This window comes from Lates calcarifer, linkage group LG15 (genome assembly GCF_001640805.2).
Source record: "Lates calcarifer isolate ASB-BC8 linkage group LG15, TLL_Latcal_v3, whole genome shotgun sequence".
Taxonomy (NCBI): domain Eukaryota; kingdom Metazoa; phylum Chordata; class Actinopteri; family Centropomidae; genus Lates; species Lates calcarifer.
The window spans coordinates 5,535,522-5,559,607 of NC_066847.1; the positions used below are offsets into that span (position 1 = coordinate 5,535,522).

A 24,086-nucleotide genomic window follows, 5' to 3' on the forward strand; every position below is an offset into this window, starting at 1 on the left:
GCTCATTCACATAAAACTGAATCAGGTACTATTTTTATTATTTTGTGGGTTTTGCACATTACCAGTGAAGACATGATTGTGCATATCGGTGATGATCAACCAGCCGAAGCTTGCCACATATCCGTTTAGTGTGGGGGTTTCCAGAGGTCAACTCCTTTTCTCATCAACCCTTATCATTGATTACAATTTTTTTTTCCTGCTTTTCTCTTACGTTGAAAGGGGTGCACATATAATGATGTTTCCCACTGCTGCTTTGCTTTAGTTGGCATAACTGCTGCCATGAAAATGAGATGTTATGATGAAACCACACTCCCTCTGTATGTTGCAATGGGATCTAACTGTTTAGGACATATTAGGCTTAGAGGAACTCCGGGGTATGCATCCACCTACTTGAACTCAGTCATATAGGCGTATGCTCCTTCTAGACCACCTGTCACACACATACATTAATCTCTCTCTCAAGTCTTATCCTTGTTGTGCTGCAGAAAGTTGCAAGACAACTAACACAACATCATCAAAACTGTCTTTAGGACAACCAAACTACATGAATCAGCAAAGTTGACAGGAAGATATGATAGTGTATCTTCTGTGTGAAAGATATATTGTCTAAAGTCTACCAGTAACATAAACAAGGAGAAGCAGGTAAATTGAGAAAAGAAAATGGCCCAGAATTGATGCTGGAGGTGCACTGCAAGAAAGTTCTGTAGAGGAGGAAATATGTTACCAGGTTGTAGTATGTATACATACAGCTGAATATGTATGATTATATATCAAATCCATTATTTGTGGTCCAGTGGTTATTGCAGAGAGGGCATGGCTTTTCTTGGATTTCCTCTGTTGTCTTTCTTTTATGCGTAAATGTTGAGTTGGGTTTTTATGTTGAGGTGTTGTTTTTGGGATGTCTACTTTCATCCCTGCTGTCTGTGTTGTCAGTGTATGCATACAGATGACACATTAAAGGAAAGAAAAACAAATGGAGAAGTGAATACACATGCGTCCATGCAGGATTATAAGGGCTAACTGATGAGCAATTCTGTGAATCATATGCCAATCATATGCCATTACAGTCACATGACCTCAACTCAGCTGAACACCCACAGAATCAGAGATTTTGGATGTTACACAGCGCTGAAAACATCACATTTTGGAAGAATGATCCTTTTAGTTTTTTGGTAAAGTTCATTCTTAAAAACCTTCAGTTATAATAAAATACTTATAATCCACCACAATAAAAAAATATAACCTACACTGACATGAAAGGAATCCCATTTAAACATTATTAATCACAATGACAATATTACATTTTGCATCAAAATTCTATGAAAAGTTTAAATGTCTTTAGTTTAAAGAGCTTAAATTGCTTCACTGGCACTACGAACAGAAGCAAGAGCACGTGCCTAAAAGGAGATCAGAAAGGTAAAAGAAAAAGAATCTTGTGACGTAAACAGTCTGACTTCCTGTGATACAACTGATGATAAATAAAACCTCAGTTCCATCTCATTCAGTGTCTGAGACATCAACAGCACCAGGGCAGCCCGCAAGGTAAGAGCACTTTTCCATTCACTACACATTACAACACTTGTGACAACAGTTGAATTTTCTTGTCTTTTTCAAATATATATGTAATATGTAAACTTCAGGTATATTTGTTATATTTGTGGATTTTTGTGTATTGTGTCATAGACCTGTCACAGGCATATTTTACAGAGAGATAAAGTCCTGTGAATGTCAGTGTAGACTGGAGTGATAAATGTCAGAGACAGCAGATAAAGTATAATAAGACATTCAAGAAACAGACTATAAGAAGAGATATTTTATTCATATTCACAGAGTGATACTCATCTCCGTGGAGACATGAGGTGTCCGCAGCTCCTGTTTGTGTGTTGGTGCTCCAGCATCCTCGCAGTGACCAGCTGCATCAGAGGTACTGCTCACTTGTCTGGATACAGAGATGCTTTCTTCTGAGCTATTTTTGGGAAGCGCTTTAATAGGGCAACTTACAGCATATCTCATTTTGTGGTCTGCCTTTGTGAGATGACCTTCTCTCATTTGTATGATTAACTGTACAGATGTAATCCCACATGGGGTCTGTCATACATTCCAGTCACTAACCACAGTAGGAGGTTCAAGGGAAATGTTTAATTACAGAAATGTCAAATAGTTATTCACTTTATCTTCATTATCATGTTATCTGTCTGTTGTCTCTCATTACACTTTAACATTTGAGTAAAAAGTTTACCACCCTAGTGGTGGAAAGTAATAATATTACTAAAGTAATAGTAATAGTAATTTCCATTTTATGTAACTTCTACATTAAAGAGAAGCACTGTAATATTTACTTGACTACATTTATCTGATGGCTTGAGTTGCCTCTAATCATTTCACAGCCCATCAGAATTATCTTGTAAACCTGCAGACAGGGTCAGACCCTGGGGCTGGAAACCACTGGACTTAACTACCTAACTGTATCCAAAGTAATTAATTAGCTCCACCTCAACCAGCTACATCTGTAAAATGCTGCTTACACACCAATGCAGATCTTGAATGCAGGACTCTTGCTTGTTATTGAGTACTTTGTTACTTTTGTGTAAGCTAAGGATCTGAATCATTAATTGTGTCAAAATCTTTTCTTCCCTCTTGTGTAGTTGATGGATATTCATGTGTGTCTGACTTTTGGAAGATAGTTACTTGTGTCCTGAACATCACTGGTAATACTGTGGGACAGTCCAGCAACACCACATACAACCTGAAATTCATTGACGTTGGGTAATTGCACTTGCAGAATTATATTAATAAGTAAAAATGTTAAATTCTTCTAACAGAAATGAATGTTATGTAACATGTTTCCAGACCTGTTAATGTTCTTTTATTGTTTTCAGTGCCTATCCCATTGATGGGAATACCACTTGTCCACTTGTGTTGATGAACAACAGTTACAGAGCTGACTGTAAAGTGGTGCAAAGCGTTTTTTCCATTCACAATAAGTTCGACATATACATTTGTACTAAGTCTGGCTGCCATATTCTTGTGAGCCGTTATTCAGCATCAGAGCACAGTGAGTATAAATTAATTGTACTTCATGCTAATACTGATTGTATGTCTAACAGACTTGTGTGTGTGTGTGTGTTTGTGTGTTGATGTTTGTGTGTTTTTTTTTTGTTTGTTTTTTTGCATGCATTTATTCAAACTGACTCTCCGTGTGTGTGTTTGATTTCAATAAAATAATGATACATTTCAGGATATTATGATATTATCAAATAACAGTATCTTTATTATTCAGGAGACATACTGTCTGCCTGTATTGTGTGTGTTTTGGTATATATAAATATAACTCGATGAATATTTGTGATCAGTTCAGCTGGAATCCCCCAATAAACCTGTGGTCCAAGAAACACCAGAAGCTTTTAACATCACTTGGAACAGTTCATATGAGGGCCATCGATACTTCAGAAATAACCTTTTCTATGAACTGTTACTTCAAAAATCTCAAAGCAGTTGGAGCCAAGTAAGATTTGGTGTCACAAATATCCATACTTTGATAACTTGTTTTGCTGTAATAAGATCTAACAATGATTTGTTTTGATTTGTTTGATTTTTTCCCCAGCTCCTCAACTCACGTGAGAAGCTTATATCGATTCAAAAATCACAACTTGATGCATCTGCTACATATTGCATTAAAGTGAGATCTCAACCTAATGCTAAAGATGGCTATAAAGGAAAGTGGACTGAATGGAGTCCACAAGAATGTTGGAAAGATAACGTGCAAGAAGGTAAAATGACACTTTTTCTTTAGAACAAAACCTCATGGCACTGACCATCAATGATGCATGCAAATGTACTGATATACAGGTATATGTAAAGTCTGCCTCATCCTGTGTTGCACTATGTTTGAGGTTTTGTTGTCCCTGAATTATGTGTATGTCAGTGTCATCAAGGATTTTGCTGCATGAACAAGATGAGTCAGAGTGTCAAAGAAGTAAAAAAAAAAACTTTTTTCTTAATCATCTACTTTCATAGAGTAACAGAGATAAGTCATAGCCATCAGCCACCTAATAGTTTTACTGTCATCTCTGTGGTATGACTCACTAATTCTGAATTATTTCATGAAGCTTTCTTAGAACAAGAAAATATATCAGTCACATTGACCAAATCTCTGGGCCCCGTGTGTCTGGCTGTTGGAGTTCTGCTGTTTGTTTTCTACAGTCCTGCTGCAAGGTAATTGATCTCTATTTTGAAATGTTAATGGAAGGGGAAATATAAGCCTGTCATAATGAATGTAATCTGCTCAGGATAATGATTGTAAAAATGTGATTTCATCTTTTTGATCTTTCATGAACAGAATGAAGATAAAGACTCTGTCCCATACACCATCACCAGCTCCCTTCTTTCAACCTCTGTTTCAACAACATGAAGGGAATATGAAGGTGAGTTGGTAGAATAATGTCCTTTTGTCCATTCTCAGTCTTACCGTCTTAATTTAGGAAAGTGAACGAAATCAGCTTTTTTGTAGTTTTAATAATAATATTTAACAACAGCATCTATTTCGCACCATAGGTATGAAGTGTAGTCCAGACCTCTGCTATCAACAGTTGTCATATTCAAATCTCAAGGATATTTGATTTTCATTTTGTTTGCATTAATTTGGATGTTGGCTAATGTCAGTGTGCTAACATGCATAGATGCAATAGAGAATGGCAGGTATTTGGTCAGAAAACAAAGTTGGGCAAATTAGGATTTTGACCTAGATTAAATGTCAGGGGATCAACAAATCCTGAGTTATCCTGAGGGGGTAGTCATTACACAAGGTATGTGTATGTTGTGCAAGGTGTGCTACAGTGAAAATAGGTCATGCAACTTCATCACATCTAATGTATTGCCATGCTTCTGAATTTACAGGAATGGTTTTCACCTCAAGGCAAAGTTGCACTAACATACAAAACTGAGGAGATCTTGATAACTGATGATGTGATTGTTGAGCTGAAACCCATCACAAAAGAGCCAGAAGATAACCAGGATTTCCACAACCCTTCAGTAATGCAACTGGCATTCAGTCAGTGTCAAACCTCCTATGTTGGCTTACCTGGGATGCTTGAGCCCCCCCAGCCTATAACTATGGTCTGTCCAGGGGACACCTCTTACACTCAGCTCCCTTGCTCTGTCTGGGGCATAGGAGAAGTACAAGTTGTGTCCTCTCCACCTCAAGATGTCTTAGATATCAGCCATACTGACTCTGGCTGCAGCTGTGAGGACCTGACCCAAAGCACAGAGTGCAGTTTACCAAACAGTCCTGTTGATGATGGTTCACCCCACTGTTTCTCTAATGATTACTGCATTCTCAACAAAACAGCAGAGGGGGTTGTTCCTGTTTTAGTGTCCAAATGAAAAAGCCTGAATGTTCCATCTGAATCCCTGCAAAGGGATGACAGCTAAAATAGGAAAATATCTTGTCAGTTGGCCTGGAGAAAGAGAAATTCACAGGATTGGTGACACTGGTTGCAGTGGCTTTGTATCAAATTTATGTATAAAATCAGACTTTAAGGCATGGCTGAACTTTTTTATTTGCCTTGTTTATACATTGTGTGTTTATGCTTTGGAGGAAAATATCAACTTTGCAATTGTTTTATTTGCTTGAGAGCAATGCTTTTAGATATTTGCTAGGCCATCATCAATCTTTGAATTGTTAATTTTTTGTTATTGATCAACAACAAGGGTGTTGGCACTGCTCCTAAAATAAATAGGATGAATCAAATGCTGATGATGTACTGTATTTCCTTGAGGGGATCAATAAAGAATAATCCCAATATGAAAGTTTCTCCATCAATGTATTGATATCATTAATGAAGAAATTAATTAGGAGCGCCTTCTGAAAAAAACTGGATATATTTTATGTACTTGAATGTATCATTATCATTTTATGCTGGTCTGCAGAAATCGTTTCTTGAAATTGAATCTTGAATTTATGTCCATTATCTGTGTGACTATTCCAAATCTACTCAGTTGCCAGTTCATTAGTTACACCTAGCTGAAAAATAAGGCAGTCTAATGCGATAGTCTGCTGATGAAAATTGTGTGATACGATCAAAAGCCCCAGAACAGCTACTAAATGGACCTTGAGGAAAGGCTATTTTGTCAACTGCTGTTTGCAGGGTCAAGAGTGAACTTCACATATTATAGACAGACACGGATTCAGTTCAGACATGGATTCAGACAAGATCTTTAATACTTAAAGTACATTTTGCTGACAAACACTTTTGTACTTTTACCAAATGCAGAGCTTTTAAATGCTGGACTTCAAGTAAAACATCTCAGTACTTCATCCTCCACCACTGCTAATAAACTTGCAACTGAGCGTGGTTACCTTTCACAGCCACATGCACCAAAACGTGCAGTTCCACAATAATCCGTGTGTGGCAGTAGAGAATTTTTTTTATCCTGCTAACCTGAACGACACAAATTAAGCAAAAGAAGAAGAAGCGGCTCAGCAGCAGCAGCAAAAACTCCCAACTTGAGTATGGGTCTCTGGTTTTGCATTTGGCCTGTAATAACCGTTAGACTGTGTTTGTGGCAGTTGTAAGCATTTGGACACCAAACTGTGACTTATTTCTCCTGAATATTTGTGTCGTTGGCAATTGAGCAGAAACAGCGATAGCAGTGCTATCATCTTGTATCGACTCAGTGAGTGAGTGACGATGAGTAATAATCATAATAGCCACAACCTGCCTGGTTTGCCCCCAACTTTGCACGACGAGGACGAGGCTGTGGCGATAGAAAATGCTATCAGGGCGGCTATAAAGACTGTGATGAACGTAATCTGCAGCGCCTGCAACCGCAGAGTGCAGGAGTACCAGAGGATGGTGGCTGACAGGGACAAGGAGATCAGGAGACTGGAGTGCAAGTTGGAGAAAAGTGAAAATGAGTTAAAGATGTTGCGTGAAGTGGTAGACAGGAGGCAGCCTAATGACCGAATGGAAAACGAGCCTGAAGTCAAATCCTGCGGTAAGTAAAATAAGTCGATATTAAATGTATGTTAAAAAAAAAATAAAATAAAAAAAAAAAGATCAAGGAACAGGTGACACAACACCTGCACCACCTACCACCCTCACACAACCTTCCTGCAGAGCTACTTGTGGATGTGGTCGGCAAGTCCACCCACTCATTTTTCTATCCACTTATCTGTTCATCAGGTGTGGGTGCAACAACGCCCACACACCTTTCCCCGAAGTGCCATGACACAGCCGAGGCCTTTCCCCACCAACATGCCCAGACTGAAGCACCTTCATGGGAAGGTGATGGAACAGCAGGATGCCAGCCCTTTGGATGCATCACCTCCCTGGTTAAAGAGGAACCCTCTGATTTGGAGACGGTCATTAAATGGGAGGTGTGTGAGGGGAGTTTGCCAGACCAGCAGGAGGGTCAGCATGGAGGTGAATATCAGCACAAAGAAAAACCTGCAAAAACAGGTAAGCTCAACCACTGCTGTCATCTTATACCACTGGTTAAGAGAGTCGCAGCAGTGATGTATAACCTCAGCCTTTGTAGTGTGTCTGCAAAGTAAAATCTGCAAAAAACAGAGGACATTGTTGCAGTACAAAAAGCACCACAATAAATGTGGTCTGCAAGCTATCAGTCTCCTGATCTTTGTCCTTAATACCGGTTCATTTAGAAATGAATGAGCACAATAGGTCATGAAATAACAGGTGATACAACCTCCCTCCCACACAACTACAGATTTTAGTCTCATGTGGTTGGCAGATTTGATAAATGATATAACAGCATCTGAAACTCCCTAAAGTAAAAACAAAAACATTTTTGTAACCTTCAGAAACGGACACCAGGGCCACTTTTTGGAGGCAAGGTTTGAACTTCTTTCTCAAGGTTTAATTCTTTTCACTGCTACTTCTGCCCTTGCTAAGCAAGCGTTATAAATTTCTCTGAGGAGAGACTGAAGGTGTATGCCATCATCTCCGTTTGTATGATCCATTGCATCAAGACAACAGAGGCAGTGTGATGTATCCAGGTGGGGGCTTTTCACCCCACCTTTGAGTGTGGCCATTTAGAATAGCTATATACATTTCTGCCTCTAGATGTGGTCAGAAGACATGCTCTGCAAACCTAGTTCATTCTTTTTGCCTTATAAACCTGGGTTGCGAAGTGGCAGAGAATTCAAAATGCCATGTTTTTGAATTTGTGGGGGAAAAAAATAACGTCACCAGAGTTGCTGAATTCATCATAACGCAAAAATCCAAATTCATTTAATCCATTAATAATTACTGTCATATAACTTTACCCAGAAGGTACAAACTTATTTAATTGGATGTGTATAAGCTAATCACGGTGTTCTGCATCATCTAAAGTGGACTGCAGTAGAGCCACAATCCCTCTTTCAGCAGGCCCAGCCAACCGAGAGGCAAGGGGGAAGCATGAGGCGCATTTTTATCCATCAGTCATATTGTTTATAATTTGTGCATAAACTGTGTTAAAGTAAACATGAGATGTTATATTACAAACTGGATTCCATTGGAATGGTTGGGGGATCTGAATATCAATAGAGCAATTAATAGGGAAATGCTACTCTGATGTATTCTGACTGTTCTGATTTAATTTTCTAATGATACACAATGACTCGCAAAGGCAAGCCAGGGGACATTAGAAAAAGAGGACCACCTTCCTTGAGCAGTCTAACTCCTTCAGCTGGACCTGCCTCAAAACAGATTTGAGAGGCGTCCCCCTCTCGAAGTTCAGATAGACCTAGTCGACCACATGCCAGACTTTGACACAAAGAGAGAAGCAACCAGGTGCATACTAAAAGGATGCACAGGGAAGACCCATGTGTACTGTGACAAGTGCAAGGTACACTTCTGTCTGGTCTCTAAGAGGAACTGTTTCAAGAATGTGCACAGAATGGAAATGCTGACTTTTCCACTATCGGATTACAGTACAATAATAACATAGTTACAAGCATAACAATATTTCTTTCTTGCTGTAATAGCTTCCAGGCTATATGCCTTTGTTATTTGCTTTTATTTTCCTTGTGGCTCCTCAATGTTATATCAAACTGTTTGAATGAATAGCTTAAGTTCTTGCTCTGACAATCACTTGGCCAAGCCTGTGTGTTGCTGGGATGTTTGGCTGCAGTCCATCAATGTTTTTTTTATCTTTCTGAATGAATAGTTTCTCTTTTTTGATAGACATTACTGTTACTTGTTACCATTATGATATTAAAGGAATGCATACACATCTGATTTCTTTCAAAGCATTACTGATGCCAGTGAACTGAACAAACCACTTAAACTTGGAAATGTTTTGAATTTATGAGTTGATTAGGACTGCTCAAACATATCACTAGTTTTGATAGATAGACGGTCCTATTTAAGGACAGCACTGTTTCAGCCTAAAGTTTGGGGTCTCCAAAGGAGACACTGTAATGGGCCCTGGGTCAGCTTTTGGCACCCCCCACTTGGCAGCTTGAATACTTGTTAGGAAGGATGCAGAGTACAGTTTTCGGGGGGGTATCCCTGCTCAGGATCAATTCAAGCCCAGTTACCTACCTGATAAACTTTAACTCTCTCTTTGACCTTTACTGAGTAAGTAAGAGGTGGGTTGAAAGTTCTTATCAAGATAGCTAATATTAATTTAAATATTCAAATCAAATCTGACACAGATAGTGCCTACTGCATATAAGATAGCATCACAGTCACTTATCAACTGTAGCAAACCAAGCTAGTTAACAAAGAATAAAACTCAAGCCTCTCAACACTTCAGGATGTCCAAGGAAACAGTTTGAGTAGTGTTTCAAGTCAAAAATCTTATTCTTTCTGCCCAGCAACATCCACAGGGGTTATATTTTCCTTCACTTGAGAAAGATTAGGTCCATAACAATAAAATTTAAAGATAAGTTTATATTCAATGTGAAACTATAAAGACTCCACATATTTCCCCCTTTTATCGTAGAAACTATTATTTAGCAGTTGTCACTTGATAACATAGTACTGTTTCTCAGGTGAGTCAAGCAGTCGTGAGTCATGTCTGTCTCACATTTTGTATATTCAAGCTTCAACGCACACAGAAACAATGTGCATGAATGACATTAATATGTAATAGAAACATTAATGACATATTTCTGAAATGTTGCTTGCTGTTTCTGACTGTATGGTAAAATGCCATATGATTGGAACTAACACAGAGAAACCCTTGTAATTTAGTTTAGAGTTAACAGTGTGAGTGCTATTTGAAATTTTAGACAGAGGCAGAGACAAACTCCAGTGATATCAGACACATGAGCAAATCACATAATTTGGTTGTTGGAGTCCTGTTCATAAAACTACAATGTACAAAGAAGAAAAGAGCCCAGTGTAACCTCTGCCACTTTAAGTGTTTAGTATTCTTAGCTACTTCATAGTTATGACAGTATTTAAAATATATATACAGAAAGAATGTGTACAGTAAACCTAAATTTAGATGTGTGTTCACTTATTCGGCTGGGTGCACCAGGAAGATCTCAACCATGAAACTTGAAGGTTTGTAATAGTTTGATCGGTTTGTTGTTGGATTAAGTCTTTTCATTGTTTTGTTTTTTTTTCAGTGTCAGTAATTAGAAATATATATATTTAATACTATTAATGGGGAAGATAACACATTTGTTGGATCTAAAAGATGTGCACAATCTGATTGTAAACATTGTTTACAACAAAACTCCACAGGGTACCTTTTAATTTGAATTTCATGGGATTGAATCCTAGATAAATCACTCAATAATTTGCAGCTTATGTGGTATAATTCATGCTCATGTTCATGCAAGGTTCTGCCTTGGTTAGACTGCATGTCAGTAGTGGTGGCAAAGTGTGTAAAGCTGCCTTTTTACTTTTCCTCTGCATTCTGCATGAAGCTGAGGAAGCACCTGGTTTTCCCATCATTCCAACTGGCATCATGTCTTTTGCTGTAAGATATGATATTGCACACTTATTTTTGAGCTCTTTATCATATGGGCTGCTGCTGCTTTATTGACCAACTGTACAGTGAGCTTTATCCTTTTTAATGAGCATAGAGCTGTTGTGTGTGATAGTGTTTTGGTTTTCTAGTGCAGACACTATTCCTGTGTACACATTATGTTTGTTATTATTCAGTATGTGAGATAACAACTTCCTTCCACTTCGAGTAGTATGCTGCCATTTCCTGTGTGAACTGGAAGGAGGTGCAAATCACTACTTCAGATATGTCTGCTTTTGAGGAAGTGATATCAGTATCCAGACCCACATGAGAAAATGACCTCCTGCAGCTGATGGCTGAGATTATACCATGTGACATTTTACTCCAATTTGACAGAGATGAATTCATTCAAAATCAACACATTTGGTGATACGTTGTTTTCACTGTATGTATGAGTTAGACAAAATACAGATTCCTATGTTTAAACGCAAACCAAAGCACACTATAATCATTTTCTAAACACAAGTGGCTCAATAAGAAATTTGTCTTTGTAAAATTGTCTTGAAATGACAAAAATTTTTATTTATCTCACATCAGACAATAAGATGCTGAATGCGACTAGACATTTGATGTCAGCTTTCAGTTTTCAGTATTCAGTGGACACATTTCAGTGCCAAACACGTATACAGTGCCAAACGAGTAAGAGTCTATAGCCATGCTAGCTGTACTGTATTTAGGTACAGCTGTTTTGAGCTAAATGCTTAGCTCATTTACCATGCTAGACCAAGACCACAAGACCGCAAGTGTCAACCCCATGGTGTCGCTAGTGAAGATGTCAGGGGATCACCATAGTCAGTAGCATTCATCCTCATAGTGCCCTAAATATCTATAATAAATTTCAAGACAATCAATCCAATGTATCAACATCCAGCTCTAGTGTTAATTTGTTTCCTCCCTGTACCTTCTTCAGTCAGGTTTCAACACTTGTTTGTTGTTTTACAGATTTGAGTGTTATGTGACTAATAATACTTTCAAGGACCAAATCTGTTTCCAAACAGTTCATTCCACAATAGCAGATGGTTATTTACTGCTAATTTAAATGTGCATGTTATTGTGCAGACACGCAGGAGAGTGAGGCCAAAACTGCAAATCCTCAAATGAACAAACTGATGACAACAGAAGAAGAAGATGAACCCACTGCCCATCTAAAAAGGAAAGGAGGGTATAGATTTTTCCATCCTAACAGAATAAACCTGTGTAATAATCATCAGAGCCTAAATTTGCAGTGAATGCTCAGTCTTATGTTGTCTGAAAGTTACTCTGTCTGATCATGTGACAGAAAACAGTGACATGTCATTGACCAAGGTATTTTCTGTTTCAAACGCCTTTATTTTGAATAAAGGGAAAGAAACGGATGTTACATGCCTGAGAGTGAGGAAGAGCAGGTTGTTATGAAGAAACCTTGTGTGACTCAGCCATCTACACCTAAAATAACTTCTCCAAAGGACTGTCATATCAGCTCACAACAGCCACAGAGGCAGAGCTCCAATGGCTCCATAACTTCAAACTTAAATGCACAAGACCCGCTAGCATGTCAGCAGCAGACCTACATCACCATGACAGCCCCACAACCTACATGTGACCGTAAGTTTAAATTCTATGTTGTTTTTTTTTGTTGTTGTTGTCATTGTTATCACTAGTTATTCTGTGTTTTAGCAGTAGCAGAATAGATAAAGATGTTTGTATTTTAATCTATGTGCATGCTTTTGTGTAAATATGTTTGTCATAACAAAATCGTGATAAGGTTTCTTGGCCCAAGTTACTCCACCCTACTGTTTTTATGCCTCTGTGCCGGCGACAGTCATGACATTACGTTTTCAGGGTTGTGAATTCATCTGTCTCATTCTCATGCATGCAATTTCTCATTAACCAATTGTGAGAGAATTTCTTCAAATTTGGTACAGATTTTCACTTTGACCCAATGGATGAACTGATTAGATTTTGGTGGTCAAAGGTCAAGGTCCTCACAAAACACTTTTTTGGCCATAACTCAAGAATTAATATGCTAGTTATGATGAAGGTCTTCACTTCATGAGTCTGGACAGACATGAATGTAAACTGCAGTTTGATTGGTTGCATGAGGCATACCACCATGGTCATTATTTGGCTGTAATTCTAGTTTTCTATATCAGACTATAATCTTTGTACAACCACGAGTGAACTGAGTGTTTCTTTGCTTCCAACAAATCTTACAGTGAGACATCTTTTCCCCAACAAATCACTGTCAAGAGTGGCATTTTTCTAGTTGAACTGAATATTTTTTAATCATTAACTTCATTTTTTGGATCAAGAAGCTCATACAAAATTAGGTGTGTGAGATTATGTAGTCTATAGCTGTGTTATTTCAATATGTTAATGTGATACATAGACTATTTAATAAATGTTTAAGAATGTAAATATAAGTATTAAAAACCAAACCCATTATTCATTTTCTGATCGGGATCAGGACCAAAAATCTAGGTCAGGACATCCCAAGTTTCTAGTGTCAGTTTATATACCTTAAGCTTTAATCCAACAAATACAGTAACCATAATCAGACAGACACAACCTTAATCATAGGCTCATCTGCTGCCACCCATCAGTCACAGCTGGCACTAAGAATGATAAACAAAAAGGTGTGTGGTTTCTAACAAAACTTGGATTTCTGTTAATGCTATATTAATATGTTGTTTAAAGCAATACTTCTAGAAGTCCTTGTCTCACTGGAGACCATCAAACAGCAAAACACCACCATTCTTCAGATACTGCAGTCAGGAAATTCCTCTGGAACGCTGCACTGTGAACCTCCAGATGTTGGGACACTTCCCCTTCCTCTCCAGTCAGTGCAGGACTTAAGAAGCTTGGAGCAGAGGCTCTGCACTGAACCAGAGCTGAAGAAAAAAATGGTAATGATCTGTGACATGTTTTCTGTAGAGCTTAACCTACAAATAGAGTGGCAGACACCCCCCATATTAACTAATCTTTTAGGGCTCATGTTCACCCTTAATGACTGAAATTAGTTATAGTCTTCCATGCTGCTCCCTGTCTGTGAATCCATAAAACACACAAGGACCTATCCTCTTTTTTATTGATGGTCTATTTGGCCACTTTTATGTCCTTATGGTAAATATGAAGCTACCACGAGCAGCAGGTTAGTTTGACAGTGGTGGTTTGGAGTGTGGAAACAGGGAGAATCAGTCTGGCTTTAAAGCTCACTACAGTGAATCTTGTTCGTTCAATCTTTCAGGTGGTCAGTCCAGTTCTGAGCTAAGCTTACCATCTCCTCCCTGGACCTTCATACTTAGCATAACTGAAAATGAATCACTGATTTCAAATGTTCTTACTTTTAAAATCAAAAAACTTTTTTCTGTCTAAAACCTTTAATTGACTGACATTCACATTCTATTTTGGATCAATGTTACATACTGTATTAAATAATTTCTACAACATACTGCTTTTCAGATCTCATACCTCGGCCTTGCAGGAGGGATGACAACCAAAGAGAGTGTGTGGAGGATAATGGCCAAGCTTTTTACCAACACTTTGGCCAAAAATGTCAACTGGAGGGGAAGAAATAACAAACAGAAGATTGAGAACCTCACCATCAAGAGAGTTATCCTCAGTGAGAATGCTGTAACTTTAACTTGATGCTTTTAATAACATACCTCTAATGCTTGTAAAACAAGTTATATGAGGTAGTCAGATTACAACAAACTAATGGCTATTTCAAGCCAGAGTCTTGTTAGTATGAAGGGACCAGTGGCATCAAACTTGCAATGTGGAACTTTTGTCTCCCCCTTCTGGCAGTTAGAAGTAATTGCACAAACACTGTTGATGCATGGTAATGATGTCCTTGCGTTTGTGATCCTTCCCTTGAACACTGAGTTACTTTTTAGTGAAGAAAACATGTTACAATTATGTAACCTAATACTCTGTTTTCTGTTTTTAACCTTTACCTGCACCTTTCCTCTCCTGCAGATGCAGTCAGGCAGAATTCGTTCTGCAAGGATGCAGTGGATGAGGAGATAGAGAGATACATAAAGCGCTGGCTACAGCTGGCAGGAGACAGAGATGGCGGACGAAAAAGAAGACAAGAAAAGGGCAAAGAAGCAAACAGCGTGCAAGATTACTGTGTGGATGAGATGTTTACTAATGTGATAGAATAGTATGGAATTTAACTGCAACACATATCACACAATGAATGTCTATATGACTGAATTCACCTCCGTCATCTCATGTTTAATTGTCATATAATCTGTAATATTAGTAATAACAGTACACAGACAGCTAACAAAGAAAACAGGCCAGAGCAGCTGGATGTAGATGCATGCACACACACAAAACTCCACTTACTCTTCCCTTTTATCAATTCTGACTGTTAGACGTTAGGTACTGTAGGAACTGATAGACACAAAAAACACTAATATGCACAGTTATAACATAAACAAACTGCAAGAGTAGCACTATTATCTGTTTTTCCAGACTTCATTAGTTATTGCACCTATACTTTTAAATTTAATCATATTATAATATTAGTTTACAATTTTTATATCAATTCTATTTATTTATTTTTTACTGCAGATACAGTTTTCATTGTATTCTTTGTTAGTAGACCTTAATTAGCATTGGTCAAATGTTCATATGTGAAATACTGTTCAAAATAAATCAAAGGGTGTACTGTTTAACTGGTGTTTGTTTTTGCAATATTCTCTTGCAGGAAATGTATTACACGGTATACTGTTAAAGTGGTGATTGCCAATAAAATCACATATTTGTGTTTTTTCTTTTTATCCATTGTTCTTTTTTTTAAATTTTATCTTTCTTTTATATAGATTACAGGTCTGAAAATAATATGAATTGCTTGAACTGCCCTACAACGCTAAAATGCCACAACTACAAATTTAGTCTAAGACTTCCATAGAGACTTGCATAATTCAAACAGCATGTTACATTTGCAGTTACTACACTGTTGTTATAAATTTCTATTAATTTACATAAATATCAACAGTATAATCCTGTTATCTTTAAATACTGTACATTACTGTTAACCTTTCTCTGTGAAATGGCTTATAACTAAGGTGGCCCTGAAAATTTGACAAAACAAATTTCAGATTACGGATCAGATCACGGTTGTAACTGGACAAAACCTGAGTCAATTATTTAATAATTGGTATACATTTAACAACTAGCATTCTTAAAGCCTAACATAACAGTCTGCAAGACCTTTACCAAACATTTATGTAAATGAATTTTACTGCATGTTAGCCCCCACCCTCACACTCCTTATTATGGTTGCTCCTGGGACCAGCAACGGGCAGGATTTGAACCCACTTCTCCGGCCACAGTGCTGACTTTATGGCAGTGGGAAGGCATATTGCTACCGAAACTCTTTGCACCCAGCAGCGGTTGCTAGGCGGGGCAGAATCACCCAGCCAATCAACGTTTTGTCTACCGACGTTGGCTGGCGCGCGTTGCCATTGGCCATAACGTATGTCGTCATTGAATTTGAACTATGGCGACGACAACGGATTAGCGGAGAAGCAGGTGGAAGAGCGAGAGAAAGCCAGTTTTGAGTCGCCGTTTTGTCGTATCGTTTTGTCAACACTGTGAAAAACGTAATTACTGAATAAGTCTGGACACTAAACCAGACTTTGATTTGCTGTCGTTGAACAATGAGGCTGGACGCTGAGCACACGTGCGGCGCAAAGGTAAGCTAACCGGGCAGTAGCGTTAGCAGTGAGCATTAGCCCTGTCTTTTAATGCTGTCTTTTTAAGTCTTATTTCCACTTTCGTTCGTTTTTATTGCGTGTGTAAGACTGTTTGTGTTTCTGTGACTAAAGCAACTGTTTCCTTACTGAATTCCCCACCCTCATATGCTATGTAAGCCGCTAACGTGGACAATTGCTAACGTAATGGTAGTCAGTTTGCAATGATGATGTTTGTTTAGAACTGGAACAACAACGTTTGTGTCCTCCTTGTGTCTCTTTGCGGTTACATTGAGTGTCTTCGTGTAATCTCGTTGTGATCGTTCTGTCTCTTTGTGTCTGTTCCTGGCATAGTTTCCTGATTATAGAGCTCCTGTTGTGTATGTTAATGATTAGTTATTTGTTTGTGGTGACTTGATACTTGATTTGGCGCCAGCATAAGAAAAGTTGGCATGTCATTCCTACACTGTGATGTCTGCTTTCAGTTTTCAGTATTCAGTGGACACAATTCAGTGCCAAACGAGTAAGAGTCTATAGCCATGCTAGCTGTACTGTGTGAGCATTTTGCTGTGACACCTCGCCAGCAAAACAAAACGTTAGCCGACATATGCCTGCTTTTGGCCAGTATCATGCGTTTTTGACCGGCAGGTGAAAACATCATTGGCCCCAATGCCTGGTGGAAATAATGCCAAATTAATAGTCTGTTCTGTGATGTATAAAATATGTTGACAACTGAAAGGATAACTTATGTTGGACTTACTTTGATGTGGACAAGTGCACTGTTTGTATTCGTTGCGGCAGCTATTGACTGTGTCCGGGTTCACTGTTGAGCAATACTCCACCGATTCCAAAGACATTTGTCTCTATCAGTTATTTGCACTCAAACATTAACCAAGTTAAAGCTTTTTACACATAATATATCATGCCAAAGTTTGGTTTTACCTCCTGTTTCACTCGGTGTTTGATCATGTGACTCGGCTCGACTTGCATATTAACATTTAGCACTACTCCGACGTGTCTAAGCAGACATCCCTGTGGGAGTTCACTCGTGCGGACTATTTTAAATAAACTACATTTTTTGGATCATAACGTTTGTGCTTTATTGTTGTTTAATGTAGGCTGTTATATGGCTGTTTAACACATATTATGTCCGGTAGTTGTTCCATATGGCTGGAATTCCTGAATATGAACGTGTGATCTCTGCTCACTACCTAATTCTCCGTACGCTTGTACCTCAGTTTATAGCATCTACACAGGGGCCGGGAGTCTAGGGCAGAACGGCTCCATCTGATTGGCCAAACATATTGACAAGTAGAGTATGAATGCAGAGCACATGGAAATATACCATTTAAATGGCAGTTCAAGCAGTCTTTGAGATAAGCATATCGCGCACGTTGATATAGCGATAACGAAAAATTTCCGATATATTGTGCAGCCCTAATTTTAACTCCCTGCCCCTCCACAAGTTTGAGCCTCAAAATTAGATCACAGTGTATGAAATTGAAAAGTGAATGATTTTTTTTTTGTAAAAGTACCTCAGAATAGTGCTTAAGTCTAGAACTTGATCAAATGTACTTCAGGAGATGTCCATCACCTCAAAGTGTTTTCTATCAATGTTTTAGTAAAAAGTGTGTGCTAATGTACACAGTTTAAGCTTATTTAAGCTTATTAATGTCTCAAATGTTGTACTTTTCCAGGTCTTTACCTGGGTCTACTTTTAATGATGAAGCCTGGATGGAAATACCAGCTTTCTCTCTACAGACCAAAGAGGTATGTGTCTGAAAGATTTCCCCAGTCTGAAAATAATGTGTTGATTAACTATTAATGTAAGCAATGCTTCCAGTCTTTTGATTGTTACATTTTAAGCAAATCTTGGTATTTAATTAATTTTGTATCATATTTAACAACAAACAAGTCTGTAAAATGTGAGAAAAGAGTTATGTTAGATCTCCCTAGAGCTCAAGGTGACATCTTCAGATATTTTCCTTTATCTAATCAACAGTCCAAAACCCATGTTTTTAATGTATTATATGACAAACAAAACTACTAAATTCTCAGCATTTTCAGCATGTTTACTAATCATTGTAGCTCTATTCATCTCCTCACATTAAAATCAACAAATGCTAAATTAAGGTGTTGTCAGTTATCAGTCAGAGTAGTAAAATATCTTAACTTCAGTTTGATTGCACATTATCAGAAATTTAAGACAAAGTTTTGACAAATCAATCAATAGTAATATAACCGGTGATATACATGATCATGAGTGATTTCTAATCTTTGAAAATGTTTTGGTTCAGCTATAATGTAGAATATTTTTGTTTTGGGTACAGTTGTTGATGAGGATTAGGTAATAGTGTTGATAATTTTCCTCTGTATGTTTCTCTTTTATTTCCTCCAGGTGTCATCACTTTGTCCATGAGACCAGAGCAGACCAAACCAGAGAGGCCTCCAGGTAATTCATAAACAGCATTACATCAACTGTCTGCCAGAGAGCACTGACATTAGCACATAGACATTAAATTGGACATGTTCAGTAATTGATCATATATTGTGTTTTTAAACAATTGAATCATTAATTAAGGTTATTTTGTATGGCTCACATTTGAACAGTTCAAAGAACAGAATTAAAACATCAATGTTTTAATTCTTCCTTCTCTTAAATATTATTTCTCCAAAATCTAAGGATTAAAATTACCATTTCTGTAAAGTATTGGAAAGATAATGACCAGTTAAGCATTGTTAGTAGTCATTTTAGTTAATTTCACGTGTTCTGGATTTTAAATAAATGTGTTGTTTTTTTTTCCTTTCAGGTGAATTCACAGAAACCACTGGACCCAGGCGAAGGTAGGAAAATATTTTTATTTATTCTTCCACTTCTAGACTGTCCTTATTCCTTTTTAGAACAAATTTGAATTATTGTGATCAGTGATGTTTTAGTAGGAGTGCTACCACTACTACGTTCTAAATTCAGCAAAACTTTTTAATTAACAACTTTTCTAAACTATTTACATGTCTACAAGTTATCACAGTAGAGAGCATGATTGTGTAACTGTCTTAAGTTGAAAAACAGATCAGGGAACAAAATAGTCCTGAAACTTTGTATAAACAAACTATTTATTGTAATGTGAATAGAATTAGAAAATTATCTTAAATTTTACAGAGAAAAAAAAATCATTATGATAGAAGTAATAATTACAGTAAAACAAAAGCAGTGCTGTGGCAATTGAAGTTAAAATCCAACTATTACTGTTAACTTTTATTAATGCTAATTATATCCTACTAGTCTAACAATTTTCATTTCTTTATAATTTGTACTTTATGTTTTAAGAATAAGTTTTTCTCATTATGTGATTATAGTAGAAAATAATGTGTTAATTTAATAATGATTGGATTTTAACTTACATTATTGCAGCACTACTTTTCTGTCTTGTTTTACTGTAATTATTACTTCTGTCATGTTTTTTTTTCTCTGTAAAATTTAAGATAATTTTCTAATTCTATTCACATTACAATAAATAGTTTGTTTATACAAAGTTTCAGGACTATTTTGTTCCCTGATCTGTTTTTCAACTTAAGACAGTTACACAATCATGCTCTCTACTGTGATAACTTGTAGACATGTAAATAGTTTAGAAAAGTTGTTAATTAAAAAGTTTTGCTGAATATAGAACATAGTAGCAGCAGCACTCCTACTAAAACATTACAGATTACAGTGACTCAAATTTATTCTAAAAGGAAATAAGAACAGTTTAGAACTGGAGCAGTAGATTTATTGATCAGGTTCAGTGATTAACATGTGTTCTGTCTCTGCAGGAGGAGGAGGCGGCGGCGGTGAGAGCAGCAGGTGAAATTCTGGACCTGAAATGGAGGAAAGAAAACAACAGAGTGATGAAGTTAATTAAGGGGGACACTGTCTCCCTCCCCTTCCATCCACCCGCCCACTCCTCCCTCTCCTCCCTCTCCCTCCCTCCCCACCCCTCCCCTCCCCACCCCTCCCCACCCCTCCCCTCCCCTCCCCACCCCACCCCTCCCCACCCCTCCCCTCCCCTCCCCACCCCACCCCACCACCAGAAGGCACTTGTTTTATTCACTCATTTCTAATGCAGTGTAATTTAGCTGTCCTTGTATTCACAACTAGTAATGTTAGCTTAGCTTGTTTAGATATAAAGGACTGTAGCGCTCATTGGTGACTGCGACTCTTTAACATGTTCAAACAGTCATAATTTTCCTCATAAAGATAAAAGAGCACAGATTTTACCTCAAGATGTAATTCTTGAGCATTTGCTCTTCCATCGTTGTGAGGAAAATCATGAGTGTTTGAACATGTTAAAGAGTCGCAGTCACCAATGAGAGCTACAGTCCTTTATATCTAAACAAGCTAAGCTAACATTACTAGTTGTGAATACAAGGACAGCTAAATTACACTGCATTAGAAATGAGTGAATAAAACAAAGCGCCGCCTAGTGGTCAAACATCTGTCATTATCTCTGCTGTGTTGTTTGATGATGTCTGGAACAAAAGTCAATAAAATTTTCTTTCTAAACTTTTGAGTTGAGTTTCTTTCTCATCAATTTAAATTTATAAAATCAACAATTAAACAAAAATGCCAAATATTCTCTAAGTGCAGTTGCTAAATTAAATATGCATAATTGAGAAAATTGACCAATTGTTTTTCTATATTGCATGATTGTTACTGGATGCTTTTGAGAATTTTGGATGAACAAAATCCATCAGTATAATCACCTAACATAATTTGATACAGACAGGCATTTAAAGGTTTTAAACCTACTTACTTTCTGCAGCTAGACACACTTAAAGATTTACACAAATATACTTATTTTTAGCAGGTACACACATTTTAAGAGTTTAATTTTTTACAGCTACATTTTGGAAAAATAAAAATACTAACAAATTGTAATTAAAACTGACAGAGCAGCTTCAGCTTAGTGATGCTTGTTCCAGACAACAGGTTTTAAACTGTCAAACTGCAGCTGAGACAATGACAGAGGCAGACTGAAAAGAAATAAACTAACACTGACCTCCTGTAAATCCTCCTGTCTGTCTCTTCTTCATCAGCTGTAGTGTTTCCTGGTTGAAGTTTGAGTCCTGTAATGAAAAATCAACAAACATGAGCAGCTGTTCAAGTCATGTTAAAATATAATTGAGAGTCACAATACTTTAACAAATCAAGTTAACGTAACTAGTTGTGAGCACAGGAGGACAACTACATTGCACTGTTGTAGAAATGAGTGAATAAAACAAAACACCTAATGGTCAAACATCTGTCATTATCTTTGTGTGTGTTAGTTTGATGTTGTCTGGGTTAAAGATCATTCAAAGTTTCTTACCAAACTACTGAGTTGTGTTTCTTAATTTTCACATTAACTATATAAGGCAAAAATGCTAAATATTCTCTAAATGCAGCTGCTAAATTAAATATGCACTATTGTTTTTCTGTATTACATGACTTACTGGAAGCATCTGAGCAACTTCTGAATTTTGCATTTTCAAAATGAGAAAAATTAAAACCCTACACAGGATTATCAATATAATCATCTAACATATCATTTGATACATATATTTAAAGAGTTTATACTGTTTTAAGCAGCTACATTGTGGAAAAATACTAATTCATAGTGATTAAGTTAAGCAGCTTAAGTTGCAGCAGTTTCCAATTAGCTCTGTTTGTTCCACACAACGGGTTTTAAACTGTCAAACTGCAGCTGAGATAATGACAGAGGCAGACTGAAGAGAAAGAAACTAACACTGACCTTCTGTAAATGTCCTCAGGTCTGGCTCTTCTGTCTGTGATTTACTGGTTGGAGTTTGAGTCCTGTGGAGAAAATCAGACACATTAATATAAAGCTGCAACTGTTTAAACCATCAAATAATAAGAGCACAGTGGGTTTCTGGGTATTGAAGTTCAAACTGTCAAAGGATTGAAAAGTAAAAGACAGAATCCACAGAGAAGCTAGTGTGTGGACTAACTGGTGCTGAACTAATCAGGACTGAACTAGTTCATGAGTTAAGTTGGACTTGTAATCAACATAAAATGTGGGTTTAATGTTGGAAACAGTGAAGAATCTGTTGTAAGAAACTACAAAAGCTAGAGGAACATGGCCTTTAGATGGGTCATGGTTGATTTGTCAACTCAAGGTTAAAGTAACAAGGCCAAGTACTGCAAACTAACACAATAATTATTGCCAAAAGCTATGAAATAAAACTTATCATCAGCCATAGTTAATTTTAATTTTTCTGTTTAAAAACGTGGCGGATTGGGACGTCATTTCATGATATAAAAGGAAATAAATTGCCATTTTTATTAAATATTTTTTTAAACTCTGGATCATCAGCTGCTATTAACATTTTATGTGACATTTCCCATGTGGAAATAAACCCCAAATTAGCTGTAATTCGTCAGATTGGATGAAGGACAGATGATTTAGCCACTCACAACTCCGAATCATGACAAACAGGAGAATATAAGAGTTCAAAGCTCTGCCATACTCTGCAGTACCTTTGACTGAATTAAGCCCAAGATCTAAAAAGTTCAGACTTTCATGATATTTAATCCAATTTATAGTTGAACACTGTTGTAGTCCAATAGCATGTTATTCAATAGCTTCCATGTCTTGTGACCCAATGATTCTGAACCAATGCAGTCAAGTCAGCGTTAGCTAGGGTTGGTTAGCGTTGCTAGATATTCTTGTTCAAATACAGGGGCACAGACGCCAATACGGCAAAGAAAAATCTTTAACTACAACATATTCCAAGGAAAAAGCGACATAAACACAGACAGAGAAGTTAACTTACCTGTAGCATTATCCGACTCCGCTCTCCGCAACCGTAGGTGAAAGCCGCAAACCATTTTGACGGCGTTTTCAGTCACTTTCTTGCATTTTCCTCTTCATAAACAACAACTTTTCTGTAGAACTTGTTAAAAGCTCCCCGTGGATTCTCGGTTTAACCGATTTAAGCCACCGTGGCCGTCGCAAACCAGAGACATTTCGGGAGCCGCCGGCGGCGTTTTCCACGCGGTTAAAAATGACAACTCACTTCCTGTCCACACGTTGCATTTCGATGACGTCAGACGCACACAGTTCATTGACGTACAGGTTCTGTCCAATCACAAAGAAGAAGTGTTTAAGTGTTTTACGATTTTTTTCCTAAATTGTTGACATGGGTTCAGATTCTCTGTTGAGATTGAGTTTTATTTAATGTTTTAGGCCTTTTCATTAATGAAATTGAAAGATTGTTTCCATGTCGGATCTGTGGACATCTAGTCTAGTACAACGGTGGCCAGACATTACAAGGAGTGCCTGGGCCCGCTAGCTAGCAAGATACAATAAATATAATAGATATTCAAAACAAGAGTTAAATCCAAGCCAAAGGCATCTGATATAGCCATGGTGGTTT

At 37.5% G+C, this 24,086-nt stretch overlaps 2 protein-coding genes and 2 long non-coding RNA genes across 5 annotated transcripts; 3 read left to right on the forward strand and 1 right to left on the reverse strand.

Annotated features, from left to right (window-relative positions):
• The first annotated feature begins 1,512 nt into the window (after positions 1 to 1,512).
• Positions 1,513 to 5,785, forward strand: LOC108899446 (interleukin-21 receptor). The gene is made up of 9 exons (XM_018699883.2): positions 1,513 to 1,542; positions 1,831 to 1,924; positions 2,646 to 2,766; positions 2,880 to 3,055; positions 3,354 to 3,505; positions 3,605 to 3,770; positions 4,110 to 4,215; positions 4,340 to 4,424; positions 4,897 to 5,785. The coding sequence occupies exons 2-9, from the start codon at positions 1,855 to 1,857 to the stop codon at positions 5,380 to 5,382; spliced, it is 1,362 nt and encodes a 453-aa protein (XP_018555399.1). The 5' UTR covers positions 1,513 to 1,542; positions 1,831 to 1,854; the 3' UTR covers positions 5,383 to 5,785.
• A 687-nt stretch (positions 5,786 to 6,472) lies between these two features.
• On the forward strand, positions 6,473 to 15,755 carry LOC108899598 (uncharacterized). Of its 2 annotated transcripts, none has more exons than XM_018700120.2 (7): positions 6,473 to 6,996; positions 7,185 to 7,460; positions 12,046 to 12,148; positions 12,329 to 12,570; positions 13,663 to 13,871; positions 14,428 to 14,587; positions 14,944 to 15,755. In XM_018700120.2, exons 1-7 carry the CDS (start codon positions 6,690 to 6,692, stop codon positions 15,129 to 15,131), a joined length of 1,485 nt encoding a protein of 494 aa, XP_018555636.1. In that variant the 5' UTR covers positions 6,473 to 6,689; the 3' UTR covers positions 15,132 to 15,755. The 2 variants fall into 2 exon arrangements, with proteins under 2 accessions (XP_018555636.1, XP_018555637.1); XM_018700121.2 differs by having other exon boundaries at positions 14,428 to 14,598; positions 14,944 to 15,143.
• Positions 15,756 to 16,422: 667 nt separating this feature from the next.
• On the forward strand, positions 16,423 to 20,547 carry LOC108899444 (uncharacterized). The gene is made up of 5 exons (XR_001963550.2): positions 16,423 to 16,673; positions 18,368 to 18,440; positions 19,069 to 19,122; positions 19,481 to 19,514; positions 20,484 to 20,547. It is a non-coding gene; the product is annotated as an uncharacterized LOC108899444 (long non-coding RNA).
• On the reverse strand, positions 20,445 to 23,725 carry LOC108899443 (uncharacterized). Its single transcript, XR_001963549.2, has 4 exons — positions 23,484 to 23,725; positions 22,442 to 22,503; positions 21,710 to 21,776; positions 20,445 to 20,528 (listed from the first exon to the last, which is right to left on the reverse strand). It is a non-coding gene; the product is annotated as an uncharacterized LOC108899443 (long non-coding RNA).
• Positions 23,726 to 24,086: the final 361 nt, after the last annotated feature.